The sequence below is a fragment of the Apus apus genome, chromosome 1, assembly GCF_020740795.1.
Source record: "Apus apus isolate bApuApu2 chromosome 1, bApuApu2.pri.cur, whole genome shotgun sequence".
Lineage (NCBI taxonomy): Eukaryota > Metazoa > Chordata > Aves > Apodiformes > Apodidae > Apus > Apus apus.
In genome coordinates this window covers 20,567,335-20,585,281 of record NC_067282.1, presented here as the reverse complement: position 1 = coordinate 20,585,281, position 17,947 = coordinate 20,567,335, and the positions used below count along the sequence as shown (strand labels likewise).

The 17,947-nt window shown below is 40.8% G+C and overlaps 1 protein-coding gene across 6 annotated transcripts in view; it reads left to right on the top strand.

Moving 5' to 3' along the window:
• Window positions 1–17,947, top strand: part of ATP8A2 (ATPase phospholipid transporting 8A2) — a 333,209-nt gene that overhangs the window by 131,626 nt on the left and 183,636 nt on the right. For all 6 annotated transcript variants that reach the window (XM_051638602.1, XM_051638630.1, XM_051638621.1 and 3 more), the window contains one exon: window positions 1,010–1,182. In XM_051638602.1, the coding sequence (XP_051494562.1) occupies window positions 1,010–1,182 (173 nt within the window). The remainder of the gene's footprint in view (window positions 1–1,009; window positions 1,183–17,947) is intronic.

Genomic DNA, 17,947 nt, shown 5'->3' with positions numbered 1-17,947 from the left:
TATATAAAGGCAAAAAATATTTTGTTTAGGCCAATGCAAAGAGATTGCAAAACAAGTATCTTTAAATATCAATAAGCAGAAGGATGTGTAGCACTTGAGCACAGTTAATTCAAGGTTTTGCAATTAGGAAGAGCAGGAGTGCATTTTCTTTTTTTGGTTGGTTTAAGAGTGGAGATAATGCTAGACTGGAATCTGGATGGGGATTTGCTAAAACAGAAAGCAATTATTTTTGTCTGTGCCACTGATACTGTTTTTTGAACAAAGGGGAAAAACTGAAAAATTATATAATCCAGCAGTTAGGGATTGTTTGTCACCTAAAACCAGGGTTTGACTGGTACTGAGGTGTGCTTTTCATGTTCTGCCATCCTATGTCTTGTGTGTCAAGGCTTTCTTTGTCCAGTGTGTGTACACTTCAGAGCATGAGCAACTTCTTGAACTATTTAGTGGTGGTTAACTGAGCTGGAACTGATGGCTAAGCTAACCTGCCTGGGAGTGGAACAGATTGCTTTAAGCATGAATTTCACTGCAGTAAGATGGTTGAAATATTTGGGGTGACAATGAAACATGAACACTTGATTTATTTTTTTTTTACCAGCGGCAGCTGTCAGTGAAAATATTTTCAGGGTAGGCAATACTGTTTGAATAGATACTAGTACTCTGAATGGTGTCAGAAGCCATGAAAGGCATTAGGTTATACCTGCCCCACAGCAGATGTATCCCAACTACTATAGGCACATAGATCATGCAGGGGAATGTAGTGGAGATGACAGACAGAGTCTGCGCTGAAACAAGACATGCCCTTCTAGGCAAGCCAGTGCAGCTTTTGCTCATTTGTGACCCAAATTAATGTACCTGTTCGAGGTCCTGTTAAAACACTAACTCATGTCAGTGCCAGTTTGGGTGCATGTATATTGTGCTCCATTGTGTAGTCCAGAGATGCCTTGCTCATGTTTGGATGCACTTTTCTTATACTAAGAAGAGACATGATTTATTTCTGTTTATTCTTCAGGCAACAAGAGCCTCACTGACTCAACATTGTACCAGTTTGGGGGAGTCACTGGGCAAGGAAAACGATATTGCTCTGATTATTGATGGCCACACACTGAAGTATGCCCTTTCATTTGAAGTCAGGCAGAGCTTTCTGGACTTGGCACTCTCCTGTAAAGCAGTCATTTGTTGCAGGTAAGAAACTCTGGGACTACTGGTAACAAAAGAGGTACAAAGTCTGTGAAACTTGACCTAGTATGTTAACTTTGCTTTCCTGCTTATAGTGATTGCAGGTAATTAGGGGAAATGGTGTGATATTCAAGGAGAAGCAAGCTGCAGTGGTGAGCCAGTTTGTGTAATTGATTTTTTTACTGTGTAACTATTATAAAGTGAGGCTGTGCTGGAGGAGTAAAGGAGGACTGTAGAGAGGTATTCTTCCTATACCACAGACAAGTGAAAGTGTTTGTAAAGTTGATTGTAACAGGCTAACAAAAGTTTGACATTTCAGTTCTTCCTGCTCTACAGTGCAGCAGTAGACTGTGTACATCTTCAAGGTGAGCATTCCATCAGCTGCATGTCCCCTGCTGCTGGTAGAACTCTTCTATTTCTTGGAAGCAGTTTTGTAGGCTGGAAAGAAACTTGGGTGGTAGTTTCTTTCCTGCTCCTATGGAAGAAGAAGCACTAAATTTAAGTGTCATCTAATAATGCAGTTCCCTCTGCCACACAGTCCCAATGGAGACTGTTTTATAAAACAATGAAAGATGGTGGGAAAATATAATATCTAATTTCCTGAGTGTAGTAGACACTGATGAGATGGAGTGGTATGGAAGTGGTCATTTTCAAGCAATGGAAATTGGCTAGTAAGAAGTTTGTGTGACTTGAATTCAGCTCTAGAGAGGGTCTCTGAAAAAAATGTAAGTTGTCTTGAATTTTCAGTTATGATTGCTATGCAAAAATGTGTGTAACAGTGCAGTTTGCCCTATGTTAGAGTACCACTTGCTTTACTAGGTCACAGCAGATTTTGATGCTGTTTGTGTTGACCATGTGATGTGGTGACCGTAAGCCAGCAATGCACCCTAGCGGCAAAAAAAGGCCAGCAGCGTCCTGGATGGCAGTAGGAAGAGCATTGCCCGCAGGTCGAGATAGGTGATCCTTCTTCTATACTCAGCACTAGTGATGTCACATCTGGAGTACTGTGGCCAGTTCTGGGCTCCTTAGTGTAAGTTACAAACAGGTTTAATGGAGAGAGTCCAGTGCAGGGACACAAAGATGATTAAGGGACTGGAGCATCTTTAATACAAGAAGAAGCTGAGAGAGCTGGGACTAGAGAATAAAAGGCTCAGAGCAAACCTTGTCAGTTTGCATAAATACAGAGTAGGGTGAAATGCAGATGAGGGAGCCAGGCTCTTCTCTGTAGTGCCCAATGACAGGACAAGATGCAACAGACAAAACACTCATGTCTGTCTGAGCACAAAAACTCTCACTATTTTAACTGTGAGGATGATTCAGCACTGGAATGGGTTTCCCAGAGTGGTTGTGGAGTCTGTTCTTAGAGACATGGAAACCCAACTGGACAGCATGGTGCTGGACAACCTGCTCTAGCTAACCTTGTTTAGCCAGGGATGTTGGGCTAGCTGATTTCCAGCAGACTTTTCCAACCTGGATGATTCTAGGATTCTGTGGCTGGGGTCAAATGTCTCATTTTCCTCTGCCCTTCTCAAGTCATGTTGGAAAGGGTTGTCGACTACAATAACTTTCCTAACTTGGTCCTTCGGTAGCAATTATTTTGCTATCACTGATTGAACTGGGGGGACAGAGGGACAGAATAGAAGGAGAGTGGGTGAGTTATTAGAAGATGGATCTCACTTTTGCAACTGTTTCCTGGGAGTGAAGAAGAGTGTCTTACAAAAGGTGGCTCTCACAGTTGTAGCAGTCTCCTTTTGAATGCATCAGGCACAGATGTAGGGCCAGTGAGATCAACATTCTCCTCTTAGTGCTTTTGAAGCCCAAGATAACTTTGCACTAAGTGCCCAGGAAGGGAATTGACCCTTAGTTGCTGTTGTATTTGAGGGTGAGTTAACAAACACTGAGCAAATAGAAAGCCCTTTCTTTCAAACTCTATCACAGTGCTTTGATAGAGATCATTCCAAGGCAGTTTGTTAGTGTATTACTCAAAAATTTGGCAAGCTAGGTCAAAAACCTATGCAGCTAAAACAAATTGTAGTTATTAACATTATATTGCGTTAGTATATGTAATTTACTGAATATAATGAATGGTCCTGTTTTGCAAAAAGATGTATAATACTGGACACTTCCTCTCCTGTTAACCTCATGACCAAGCCAAAAGAAATTTTAATTATTATTGAATTAGTAAATGGAGGAACAATGCAGAAAAAATACTGTAAAGTGTAAATCAAAGGGAAAAAGATGATGTAATTTCAGAGGCTTAAAAAGAGGGCTAAAAACAACTGGGTTTTAAATCCCCAAGGAAAAGGAGGAATGCCTTTAATAGCCTTTAAGGTTTCACAGGAACCTTCCATTTACTTGCCAGGTGCTTGATATTGAAGAAAGAAAAACACGTTTTTTTTCCCCCTACTTTGGGCAGTTTTTAATAGCACTTTGTGTGTCAAATAAGACAGTGCATTTAAGCTTTACAGGAAAAAAGTTTTTAAATGTAATTGGCATAGCAAGGGGAAATTTCAAATTAAACAGAGTTAGTCTTCAAACAAAAATGTTACCTGGGAAGGGGGATCTGAGTCTTTAAACTTAGTGGTATGATGTTTAACTTCTGTAGGAGCTGTGTTGCTATTCTCAACATAGCATAAACTCGTGGGACTGAATATTTCATAAATTTAATATAGCATTTTCATCTTCTCAGGGGAGACTCAGATGCATTTGCCACTTAAAGATTTTGAAAAATATACTTAAGATATACTGTATATTCATTTGCTGAGCTTAGGCATAAACTGTAGTTGAACTTGATCCTCACGGGTAATCTCTAAAATGAAACTGTAGTAAACCTGGCCCCATTTTGCATTAAGAGGGAGAGATGGTATCTTCTAATGGGGTTAAGTCTTTTGCTGTTACAGTGTCTAACAGGGCACTGGCACAGTGGAGGAAAATAAACCCCTCAGGAGACTTGGTGAAGCTTGCAAAATCAAACCAAACAATTCTTTAAGAAAAAGCTGTGTTTGTTAGGAGTTCTTCCAATGACTGTGGTGGGTTGACACTGGCTGGATGCCAGGTGCCCAGCAAAGCTGCTCTATCATTCCCCTTGTCAGCTGGACAGGGGGAGAGAATGCAATGAAAGGCTCATGGGTTGAGGTAAGGACAGGGAGGGATGCATGACCAGTTAGCATGACAAGCAAAACAGACTTGACTTGGAAGTTAATTTATTACCAATCAAATCAGAGTAGGATAATAAGAAATAAAACCAAATCTTAGGAATGCCCTCACTTCTTCTTGAGTTTAACTGTACTTCTGAACTTCTCTGCCTCCTTCCCCCCCAGCTGTACAGGGAGATGGGAAGTGCTGGTTGTGGTCAGTTCATCACATGTTTTTGCTGCTCCTTCCTCTCCTCCCCATGAGGGGAGGACTCCTCATGCTCTTCCTCTGCTCCAGCATGGAGTACCCCCACAGGTGACCCTGCAGGGTCACAGTTTCTACCAGCAAACCTGCTCCAGTGTGGGCTGCCCACAGGGTCACAGCCTCCTTTGGGTGTCCATGTGCTCTGGCATGGGGTCCTCTGTGGGTTGTAGGTGGATATCTGAAAGACATTGGGGTGCTGGAACGTGTCCAAAGAAGGGGAATGAAGCTGGTGAAGGGCCTTGAGAGCAAGTCTTACAAGGAGTGACTGAGGGAACTGGGACTGTTTAGCCTAAAGAAAAGGAGACTGAGGGGACACCTCACCGTCCCTGGATGTGCTTAAGAGTCGTCTAGATGTGGTGTTTGGGAACATGGCTTAGTGCTGTACTTGGTAGAGTAGAGTTAATGGTTGGACTCGATGATCTTAAAGGTCTCTTCTGACCTAAGTGATTCTGTGATCTGCTCCACCGTTAACCTCCATGGGCTGCAGGAGGACAGCCTACCTCACCATGGTCTTCACCATGGGCTGCAGGGGAATCTCTGCTCTAGTATCTGGAGCACCTCCCCCCCTGCTTCTTCACTGATCCTCTTAAATACATTATCACACAGGTGATACCACCATCACTGATGAGCTTAGCCTTGGCCCGTGGCAGGTCTGTCTTGGAGCAGGCTGGCACTGGTTCTACTAGACATGGGGTAAGCTTCTGGCAGCTTCTCCCAGGAGCCATCCCTGTAGGCCCCCTGCTACCAAAACCTTGCCACACAAACCATGTACAGACTGACAGATCTTAATATCTTCCCTCACACTGTCTGGGATATTAGTATGTCAAGAGCAAGCAAAGCTTACTGTTCAGTGGAAGTAAATGTTGATTGGAAGGCAGCTGAATTCATGATTTCATATTTGGGATCTGTGCTGTTGATTGCTTGTGTCTAGCTGTCAAATGTTCCTTTAAAGGACCTGTTTTTATTGGTGTTTTGTAAGAGCAGAAGAATGTTAAGGCTTGAGTAGAAGTGAGTTTTGTTTGGTTTTTTATAATATTTTTATCATTCATCTAGTGTTTATACCTCTGAGAAAGGTAGATGGCTGTTTGGCTTTAAATATAAAAGTAGCAGAGAAATATGTAGCTTGCATGTTATAGCAATATTTAATTTTCTACTGAAGAGGCTGTCTTGACTTGAAATATTTCTACTTAAAATATGTCGTGTTTCAGAAGTAAATTTTTATGACTTTGTATACTTTGGGAATAATTTTTGTTGTTGCTCAGAAGAACTTTCTGCAGGTGACAGTGATTCTGCCTTTGTATGGGTTTAATTCTGTGTTAACAAGACTTGCATCAGGAAGAAGCAATTCATTGACATCTTACAGATTAAATAACTAAGCAGTTTATAAGGACTTCCATACTTTAAAATAATTGTTGGACAGCAGAAGCAGTCCTTTAATATCTCTCACAGATGGAAGCACAATGAAATAAGCATCTCCAGAGATGTGTGGCCTGAGACTGGGACTACATCCCGTCTTGGGCTGCCTTAGGGTGTTTTTTGTTCTTTTGCTTACATCACTGGCCTTTTCTGCAATACAGCTTGAGGTGATGGTGCTGGGATGTTGTTTGAGCAAGAGTGTTAACTCTTTCCAACACGTATCTACAGAGCAAGAATGTTGTATCCTGCACCCCTTTCAACGGAGTGAACAGTGAGTTCATGCCTTTGTAGGAGAGGGCTTGGGTCTTTGTAGCAAAAGACCCCCATCTCCTTCTACTTTCCCCCATCTGATTGTTCAGAACTTCTGTATTCCTAAATGGAGATCACCTGGCATACAGTGTTTGGATGGTAGTCACTCACCTCAGACATCCATTGCATGTGATTTGAAGCAGATGCCAGTCCAAGTTTTATTTAGCTACTTCTTAGCAAGTTGTGAGATTTGCTTGTACAAGGAAATTCTCTTGCTCTATCCTGTCCCTCTGAAGACACTGATGCTTCACTGAATCTGATTACACATTCCACCTTAAGTTAATGAAGCCACTTCTTTTCCTACACTAATTGCATAATATCTCTATTGGAACACCTCTTCCCATTCATCATGTGTGTTTTCCAAACCACTGCTCATCTGCTTCTGCTGTTCATGTTTTGCTGGTGGAAATCAGTATAGCCATGGGGAATACCGTGAAGCTACGATGACTTCATCAGCCTGCGGGCTGTTCTAGGGACACCACAAAAGTTGTCTCAATTGCTGTACAATCTCTCAACTTCTCTGCCCTTCTTTTATCAGATGTGCTGTTCCACAGAGTTCTATGAAGTGGCACAGCATGAACAGAAATTGAGGAAATCCAGCAACAACAATTTCCAAGGACTGTCTGCAATTTCCACAGCAGCACTTGCCATTTCCTGGCTACTACATCAGCATAATTTTGCTGGCTTTTAGGTATGAGAGGTGTGCAGTTGTTGCTCAGTATCTGAGCACTGACTGGAGGACTTTTCTGCCCAGCTTCACCAACTACCTTGTTGGGTGGTAGTGACACAAACTGTTGCTTTCAGTACCTTAAGCAATAGTGGAGCTGTAGTGATAATGGTTTGGAACTGAGGAAAGAAATTAACAAGGTCAGAAAATTCACATCCTCTAAACAACCTCCACAGAACAACCAAACTCCCCAACTGTTTTCCCACTTGTATTGCTGTTTAAAATAGTGGGTGGGGTAAGGACGTAAGCCCACAGAGGGAACAGACACTAAAAGACAAACCATTTGACTACAATGTGTCGGTTTGGGTGTGGAAAGGGAGGGGATATCACAAACTGAAAACAAAAAGTGGGGGAAAGGAAGGAAAGAAGCAGCCTATGAAAAGTGCCTGTTGCTAATTGCTAATGTCACTTTATCAGCTACATAAGAGGAAGAGGGATGAGTAGAAAAGTTGTCACTTGCCTCTCAGTTGTAAGGCCACAGCTTGGATACTTCTGGTCTTCCATCATCATTTAGAAGCAGCATTAATAACATAGCTCATGAAGTGAACATCTGGTATACCTCTTAAATATTTATGCCCCGAAGTCTCATATTGTTGCTGCTGTTATTTGACAAAGTGATTCTTCTGTGCTGTAGTTCAGAATGCGTTTCTGAAATGAAAAAAGGTGTATGTTTGCTTTCATTAGAAAAGACCTCCATTCTCATGGCAGAAAATTGCAACACAGTTGTGATTAAGAGTATGCAAACCAATTCTAGCATTAATTGGTTCCAAGGAAAATTATGGTTGTGTTATGTCTTCTTGTATGTACATCCTGTGTTTTCCCTTATCTGTCATCTACTACATGATCAATGCTCATTCTCTTGTTCTATTTCTGACAACTCATGACAGCAATATTCATGTCATGATTCTGAAAACCATGAAGGAAGAACCATTCTGGCAGCTTTAATGTTTGTAGATAATTGAAGTGGGAGGAAGGTTTGGGCATTGCATGATGTGATGCTCTCTGTTGCTCTTTAATAAAGAATATTTACAAATGATGAGAAACGATTGCCTAAACTGTCCAGTGTGTATGTAGGTGTGTGTAGAGCAATCCTGGGATCCTGTCTCCTGATTGCTCTTCCTAAAAGCTTCTTTGCTGTTTGCAAGAGCTAGGTAAACTTGCAAAATGCCACCAGTTCTGTGTTGGAAAGTCAATATGGGGAAACTCTGGGAGAAGGCTGGTCTTAAAAATTTTGGCAATTGTGTTTTGAGTGACAGAGTGAGTTTCTGCTGAATGTTCTGGCTTCTCTTTTGTTTTTCTTCATCAACGTCCTGAACTAGGACAGTTCCTGAGCCTCACATTCATAGTTCAAGTCATTGAAACACATAGCTAGCGTTTAAGGGCAAGAAAATACTGTTAATTCCAGTCACTTGTCTGGTCAACTGAGAACCCAACAAGCAAAGACTGGACTCTAATCCAAAGTACATCGATGTTACTCAAAAATGTTGCACTATCAATTCGATACATGAACCAAGGTAAATATCCCAGACTCAGGGTAGTCCTCTTAGAAGGAAGTAAATGCTTATCAAGTCAGAAACATCTGTGAATCACTTTCCTAGGATTATTTTTATTTACACTAAAACAAGTACTTAAAGGTACTGATTTTAATGGTATTGTTTGGTTTTTAAATGACTAGGTGAAGCACGTTTTTAGTCTTTTTCCTGAGTAGCTATTCCATTGCCTGACAGCCTGGACTTAAATGAATCCTTCTACATGGCCAAACATTTCTTTTGCTTAATGTCATCTTATTACTGTGACTATGATTATACTTGGAAATATTTTTATTTTCTTCTTGTGTATCTGAGATAAAGAAATAATTCAGATGAAGTAATCTCTAAGTTGAACACTACTCCAGTTTCTATTGTTATTTACAATTTGGCAGAATGTTGGCTTTTTTGAAGTTATTAATGAAAAATAATTTAATTTGTGTTGTTTTTTTGATCTAGTATGCTTCAGATTGGGCACATGCTTTACTGTTGGATTTGGTTTTATAGTGGATGACTAATGGAGTGACTTCTCATGCCCATAACTGAATGTGAACGAAAAATTTGTTCCTGAAATGTTCCACTACATTCACCTGAACTTCTTATTTCTATAACCATTCTTACTAGAAAATTCACTTATCAGCATGTATTTGGAAAAAGCTGGAGGAAAGGTATGAATACAGCTAAAAGCAGCTGACCTTTTAATTTTTCTTTGGGAACAATTTTGTAGGAAAAATACCGTATGTTCTGATAAAAATTAACAAGTTCCTCCTTCAAGTACTGTCTGCCTTACATGTTGTTTTTAAAGTTAATTTTTTTCTTTTTTTGCATTGTAAGCCTAGTGACCAGAATCTTAGTATTTTGTTTGACATGTTTCATGAAGTGCAAGTGAAATTTCCATCCTGAGCCGTGATGTGATAACTCTCACAAAGAGTTCCAAATGGTATTGGTATCAGTTTCTTCACCACAGCACCTTGTCCAAATTGCTACCAGCCTTTGCAGTTTCTGAGCAGCAGCAGCCAGCAAAGGTATGTTTAGTGTTACATTTCCCAAATTGGAAAATAAACATTCCATAGATACTGCACATGAGAAAACACTATGCTGCTGGAACGTATGCTGTTTTAGAAGAAAGATAAAACTGTGGTTTGGAATACCTTCTGTTCCCTGAGAAGTTCATAGTACTGGTGTATTTTTCTTTCCACAAGTGTTAGTGTGTTAACCCCTGTGTTTTGGCCAAGTTCCAATTTGAACAATTACTTTCTTTTCACTGAAATTCCCACTGCCTTCTCTATGGAGTATGATATTCTTCACTTCCTACTCAAAGCTTGTAGTGAGGGTGTCAGTGGGAATGCTGAAGATTGCCAGGTTTTTACCCAGAGATACTACAGCAAGGTTCTGCTTGAAAAACCCAGCTCTAACTGTTGGTGAGCCTTGGTTTAAGCCTTTTGGCTTAAAATTTCTGAAGTTAAAAATAATTTGTGGGGTTTGGGAGTTTCTTCGAGGGTGGAGGGATTCTTGTTTGGTGGTTGTGGTTCTTGTTGGGATTTTGTTGGTTTACAGTTGAGAGACTGGATATTTACCCTGGGATTACTAAAGTCCCCCCATTTTGCCAGTGCAGTTGTAAATTAACTTTGTAACTGAACTGCCATCAAAATCTTTGAGCTCTTGGAAGATGCCTTAAGTTGCGTATCTAGTATATGGTCTCTGACAGGATGTACAAACACATTCAATGGTATATACTTCTGTAACTGTTAAAAACAGTTTCTTAATATGCTGAAGCATGTAGGCTAACTGTCCTGTCTCAACTGAAGCTTCTCACCAAACCAAAGTTTGTGAGAGACACTGATTCTCCATTGGACTTTATTAATGCAGAATTTTTCCAGTTCAGGCATTCTGGCACGATTCCTCTCTTGACATAGTTCTCTTATTTCTTACTGTTTCTTGCACCAAATGCCCCTTTCCTGAGTTCCTGGAACAGTATGTTTCCTGCCGGGGAGTGACTAAATGTTTCCTCTCAGGGAATTCCCTGTTGGTCCATCAGGCTGGATGGAGGCCAGGGGTCTGGTGTCTTCATGCAACCTTGCAACTGGTTTGTAAAATTTTCTGACTGCATAGAAAAGATACTTAATTCCTTGTTCACCACGGTGCAGCTACAAGGAAATATTTTCCTTTTTCTGTGCTCTTCTAATGGTTTGGAGAATGTTTTGAGGGAATAGGTAATTCTCATTTTGATAATGGCTTATTATTCTGAACCTGAATTTCCTTGTTTCAATATTGAATAGTTTTGAAAGATCTTAGAACTTCTGGGAGGAAAGGATTTGAGGATACTCATTGCTTTTCTTGAAATACTTATTTTTTTTGTCTTATGAATGTAATATTTGAGTTTCGCCAATACCCAAATGTGTGAATGTACAGAAGATGAGGGCCTCTAAAGAATATGTAGTGCTGCACTGCATGCAGAAACAAGATACTCTTTTCTTTAGATTAGCAAAGTCTTATGCTCCATCCCACTTGACCAGCTTGTATACTGTATTTTCCATTGTTTAAAAGTTAAGGATATAAAATTATAGAGATAGAAACAGTCTGTTCTGCAAGCTTTTTAGTGCTGCTGGGAATCAACTTGATGAGAACTCTGAGCTTTAGTGCACCATAGTAATCCTGGGACGGTGTGCTGGTAAAATGGCTCTGGTTGAAGGTTGCAAAAGTGCTTAGTGTTGGTGGAAGCTGACTGGAGTATGACTAAATTCAGTAGGAGCATAGCTGAAAACATACTAGATACTTGGAAAATTGTGGCCTTGCACTGAATAGAATGGCTAAGCTTAAACTTCTGCTGTTCATACCTCTGAAGTAATGGTAATTAAAAATAAAACTATGCTTGAGGGGAAATGTAGTAAACCTGATTTGATTAATCAGGCTAGAATAGGAAGCCAACTCTTCTGTTTTTTTCATGTGAGCAGAAAGGTGAAGAGGCACTGGCTCCAGTGGGTTATGCCTTTTTCTTTTTGGCATGCTTATGTGCCTGAAAAGTGTCAAGATTTATGGACTTGCCCTTTCTTTAGATGTGTGAGTAAATTCCACCAGTTTGCAGGGCAATCAAGGCTGCCTGATTGGAAGCAATTTTGTAAAATAGCCATCCCTAGCTGTGGTGGTATGGTAGCTTCTGGGGGATTTAGACTTGTCTTGGCACAGTTGCCCAAAAACAGCAGAAGGAATTCTTTGGAGAATCTCCTATGTATTGGAATCTGCTGCTTGCTAGCAGTCTTCTGTAAGTGATGCTCACTCTCCTTATGCAGAGCAATACTCAACTCATCTTTCAAAAATGAAAATATTTTTCTCCTTGCCAGTAGTACCTTTTTACTTAAGAGAAGTCAGTGTTCTGAAAAACGCCAGTGGTCTGTTGGATACGGTGTTGACCTCTAGGCTCTTTTTGGTGTTTTCTCTGAAAAAACAAGTTTAGATGCCTCTGCCCTATTCTGGGAAGGCTGGTTTGCTGTCTCCTTTTGGTGTCTGTGTTGCCTTAAGGGTTTTTTTTGTACCCTTTTAAACTTGCTTCTCCCATAATATGTAGACCAGATGATACAGTCATAGGCATTGAAAATTAAAACTTTTTTACATCTTGCTCTTTCATATCCCCCCTTCTTTTACTGTTTAACATGTCACTGCACACATTTCAACTTTGAATTGCTCCATCTCATGAGTCTTCTGTGTGAAGTGTCTCACTTTATAAAACATTCTGTGCATTTCTAGTATTTTTACTTATGCCCTGCATATAATTCTTGTATACAAACAAAATCTCAAGTTCCTACAGGGATTTCTTTGATCAGAGCTTCTAAACCTGGGTAGGATGTTACCTGTCATTGTCTGTCTACATTTGATCTTGAAAGAGCTCTCACTTATGGCCCTAATACAGAATCAAAAAGTCTTAAAAAAAAAAAGCCAGTGATGTTAAGGTCTCAAAATGAAGACAAGCTCCTAATTGGATGCAGGTGGGATGAAAACATCTGTTTAGGAACTCAAATACCTATCATCTTTCTGAAAAGCATCATCTTATTTTTCAGAAGTGTGTGCTGAGCATTCAGAGGCTGCTGGCTGAAGAGCTGGTCATCCTGAGCAGAGAGGCAGATCTGGCAGCCTCTGGAGGCTGGAAGGTCAAAAGACCTTTCCTGCAGTTCAAGAAAGGTTACTTTGGGATGTATGTAGTATTGCTGTAGTGCACTTCTCTTTGGGGTCTCTCACAAAGCTTTAGTCTTTCATCTGGTGAAGTGTTAAGCTCAGAACTGTGTGTACTTCGAAGGTGGATATTCAGTGTTCAGGTTAGTGCTGAGTTTCTCCAAAGCTTTCTACCTGTAAAAACTTCCTATCTCTTTGTTCCTTACCCTGCAGGTGGGGTTTTTCTGTATGCCTTGGGACTGGGTTGTACAAAACCAGATCATCCAAATCCTGTCTGAGTTGTTTCATTGGTCTTGTGGCAGTGTGGTAGGTCAGTGATTTTTGTCCAGGAGGTGGAATGACTCTGAACACTGCCCTGGGGATATGAGTGTGACCAAGGCTGAACTGTGATGACATTGAGATCACTGCTCAAGGAGCAGATGGGTGCATGTCTTGACTCTGTTGAGGGATACTTGTGGGACCTTTGTGTGTTCTCCTCCCATCCCCCAAATAGTATTCTTAAAACTGACAAAAGTAGTATCCAGTTCATAAAATCATTAGAGTTAATGTAGACATGTTTTGTGACCAAGATTTTGCTTTATAATTTCTGATAAATAGAAAGCAGCTGCACTGTTGAATTTTCTGCTGTTCAGATCAGGTCTTTATACTGGTTGGTATAGCAGTAGCCAAAATGTAACCAACTTAAATTCAGAGCTGGGGACAACCCCCATTAACAACTGCTTGATTATTTTGATCCTCTGCAACGTGTTTGTAGCTGCCTTACTGTTGGTTAAGAAGTTCTAATTGCATCTCAGAAGGAAAGAATGGACAACACTTGTAAGCAGTTGTCAAGGTACCTGATCCTGTTGCTGTTAACCCTGGGTTGTGACTGTCCCTGCACTGGTGCTGGATGGCTAACTTGGCTTTATTTTTTCAGTACAACTGGTTTTAAGGAAGAAGTGTGAGAAGACTTTCTCCCTCATTGTTTCTTGTGTCTGTTGCTTTTGATAACCATCTTGTGTGGGCTGGAAATCTGAGCTGTGCAGGGATATTTTGTTAGGGTAGGCTTTTAAAGGCAGCATAGAACTAAGTTTTATCCTGCCCAAGTGTAAGGATCTAATGAATGTTTTCATTTAATTGCTGAGGTCGGGAGTTCTTATATCCATGGGATTTTTTGGTTTTGTATGGCTAATTGAATGAATGAAGTAAATAGTGATGATATAAAAAAAGGTGGCTGTGTAGCCTGCTTCATGCTTGTTCACAACAACAGAGCTGTTCTGGGAGACTGTCGTGTTGTACCTGGTCATCTAGAACCTTACTGAACTGTTTTGGCCATGTCTGCTTCTAATGATGGACTTGGGGTGATAGCTGGTGACTCTGTCATTTAATTGACTACTGCAGCCACTAACTTTTCTGTGTTTTGGAAAGTCTAAGATACGGTGAAGTAATTTCTACCTACTGAAGAGCTATTCTGAAAACTGTGCACTGCTTTTGTGAAAGGTTCAGTACCTCATTGTATGGTAACACTTAAACTTTGACAACATTTCTTCTACCCATGACAAGGTGACTGGTATTCACATACCACTGAGCCTGGGGATCAGTGGTGATGGATGGAAGGAATCCTCCCCAGATGCCAGCCATGGATGGAAGAAGGGAAGAAGAGGCTTGACTTCCATGATCCCTGACTTTATACCGAGTCTTTCATAAATAGATGGATGTAATATTTGGTTAGTTTTGCCATCTGTCTAGTCCACTCCTCCCTACATGAGGGTTGCAGATACAAGTCCTGCTTTAGAAGTGACTGAAGTAGCAAATCCAACAAGTAGAGCAAAGTGTCTTTGATCTCTTAGTAGTATCTATAAACATTCCACTATTATCAGTCCACTAGCTGGAAAACTTTCTGCTAGTTTTAGCAAGTATGCTGCTTAGAAGAGAGTTCACTGAAGAAAAAAAAACATCAGTAAAAGGAAAACTGGCTTCATTCTGGCTCAAACCAGGATAACAGTTAATGTTTTTTGTGACTAACCTGGAGATCAGTAAGGACAGGATGCAGCCATCCCATTTAGGCTGGTACACCTCGTAAAAGCAGGGCATGTGCCAGTGGAGGGTGGTAAACCCAGCAGCTGTTCTGCTGTGGCACTGAGCTTGCTGTGCTTTTGGAGGTCCTGGGCTGAGAGCAACTGTATGCATTAAAAAGTTGAATTCTGTCTCTGCCTTCCTCTGCACAGTTTCTAATATTGAACTAAATGTTTTGAGGAGGTATGTGAATCTTTATTGTTGTGGATTCAGGTCAACCCTTGGGATACTCCTTGCAGAGAAAAGACTACTTAGTTCCTGTCCTTGGCTAAGAGATCACAGAATCACAGAATGTTAAGGGTTGGAAGTGACCTCAAAAGATCATCTAGTCCAACCCCCCTGCCAGAGCCAGGATCACCTAGAGCACATCACACAGGAACACATCCAGGTGGGTTTTGAATGTCTCCAGAGAAGGAGACTCCACAACCTCTCTGGGCAGTCTGTTGATGAACTTGCCTTCAAGTGCTGTGTGCTCCTTGTGTCAGTGCCTACTGTCACTTACTAGGCCTTTACCTGGATTTTTAAAGCATTTAACATGATGTCCTGATGGGATTGGAGAGTGAAAACTACCTCTGTCAGAGCTGATAATCTAAACTAAAGTGGCGGAGATGAAGGACATTATAAACAATATCCAGGGGTTGGGAGCCCCTCAAGCATCACACAGTAGTTGTAGCCCTCCACAAAGCAAGCATTGCTTTGTGATTTCAATTGATTTCAATTTAAAATAGAAAGTAAAGAGCTGCTTAAACAACTATTCAGTTTTTATAAACTTGTTCTGTATAATTACTGCTGGTGTAGTAATATATATATATTTATACATACACATAATAGTGGTATTTTTTAATTGTTTTGGTCATCCAGAAGACTAACATTTTACGTGATGCAGACAAAATGTATTTGGTACCTAATCTATAGTATGGTTAGTGGTGTCCCTGCCTGTCTCAAGTCTCCCAAATGAAGATTTGAGGACCAAAGGAAATCTAAAATTTGACTCCTCAACCACCACCTCTGAATCATTGTTTTAAAACAGTAATACATCTACTTCAAACAGCAAGTAGTAAATGCGTTCACATTAAACTCAAAAGAAACCACATGCAAAAGAAATTGAGTCTAATTTACATGACAAAAGGAAATGCGGAGTTGAAGTTCAAACTCTACTACAGCACAACTTACTGTACCACATGTTGCAAAGTTCTGGAGATCCTTGCAATATGTAGAAAGAGTTGAGACTAAAGGATGCAGTCCCAGTTTAAATTGTTCTGCTTCTAGTTTCCTCTTTTGTCTCCTTTTTACGGTATTCTAGAGAATAGTAGTTGGTGGGGGTAGGGAGAGGATTGTATAGAAATTTCAGAGTCCAGAAAACAGATGGCAACAGTTTCTTTAGAGCTTTTGTGGTTTATTATATGAATAAGTATTTAGGGACCTTTTAAAAGCATGTAGCCTGGACCCAATACCATATCCTTAGTCCTGAGAGCTTAATATTAATGTTTTGATACAGTTGGGATCTATTACAGTATATAAAAAGCTCCAGTTATTTGGAGCTCTGAGTAATGCATATTTGTGCCTATTATCAAAGGTTGGCTCCTGATGTGCAGCTCATGGCTGTGCTGAAAGGGGAAGAAGCATTCCAGGAGCTCTGGCTTTTTCACAGGCATCTCTTGGGGTGAAGCCAGTACTTGGTCTCTGCAGTGCCTTGCTTAAAGGTGTAATGGGAAGTACCGCAAGTGGTACAAGGAGTCAGACTTGTTGTTCTTTCAGTAGTTGGCAGCTTGCAAGAAGTCTATTTTAAAAGTATATGAAGCACAGCAACATTCTCTGTACCTTGACATTCAAGAGTCAGATGAAGTTGATGTGTGAAGGCAGGGAAGAGGCTGAGCATTTACTTGTGGTCCTAGGTGTCCTGTGATGTGATAAAGGCAGGTCTGTCATATCAGCATGGGCTCTACAGCAGTGCAGGTTTTCCTGGACACTCTTCATGGCCTTTCCTGGCCTGTGTCAGAAGTAGTGTGGCCAGCAGGACTAGGGAGGTGATTTGTCCCCCTGTACTCTGTGCCGGTGAAGCCACACCTCAGATACTGTGTCCAGTTTTGGGCACTTCACTACAAGAAAGACATTGAGGTGCTGGAGTGTGTCAAAAGAAGAGCAGTGAAGCTGGTGAAGGGTCTGGAACACAAGTCCTGTGAGGAGCAGCTGAGGGAACTGAGGCTGTTAAGTCTAAAGAGGAGGCTGAGGGGAGACCTTATTGCTCTCCACAATTACCTGAAAGGAGGTTGAAATGAGGTGGGGGTTGGTCTCCTCTGCCAAGTAACCAGTGATAGGACAAGAGGAAATAGCCTCAAGTTGTGCCAGGGGAGGTTCAGATTGGCTATTAGGAAAAATTGATTTACCAAGAGAGTGGTCAGGCATTGGAACAGACTGCCCAGGAAAGTCTCTGTCCCTGGAGGTATTCAGAAAAAGTGTAAATGTAGCATTTCAGAACATGGTTTAGTTGGCATGGTGGTGCTGAGTTGACAGTTGGAGTTGATGATCTGAGAGGTCCCTTCCAACCTGAATGATTCTATGATTCTGTGATCCATGTAGAGGGTGTTCCAGAGAGCCTGGGGAGGTTTTATAAAAGATATAAGTTGCTGGGGTCGCAGCAAGGAGCTTTGAGAGTGGAGAATGCAAGGGGGAAGAGATTCCTTCAGCCAACCTGGGAAATGTGTTTTGCTCAGGTTTTATACTGGCTCAAATGTTTTTGGTTCATGTACAAGGCCTTATACCTCTCTGACCCTCATCAAACTTTGCCTGTGGTTTGTATTTAAGAAGGGAGCATTTTTATTCTGTGATGGGTTCTCCGAATTTACACTAAGTTGTGCAACCATTTTACACAAGCCCTTGACTATTTTCTCATCCTTTTTTTAAAATTGCGTTTTTGGTTGTTTATACAATTATTGGTTGTATATGTAACTATTAAACTGTTTCAATGTGTATGCTAAAATTTCTCAGGGCAGATGTGTGATAGAATCATACAGACCATCACTGGTGGTCCTGTAGAAAAGCTGATCCAGGATACTGCTTTCTTGTAGCACCCTTGTAGTAAGAATTTTAAAGATGTAACAAACTTCATCATTCACAGTCTTCTTTTCTTGTCTGACTCTCCTGTAGCACAAACCCTGTTTGCATTCCCATT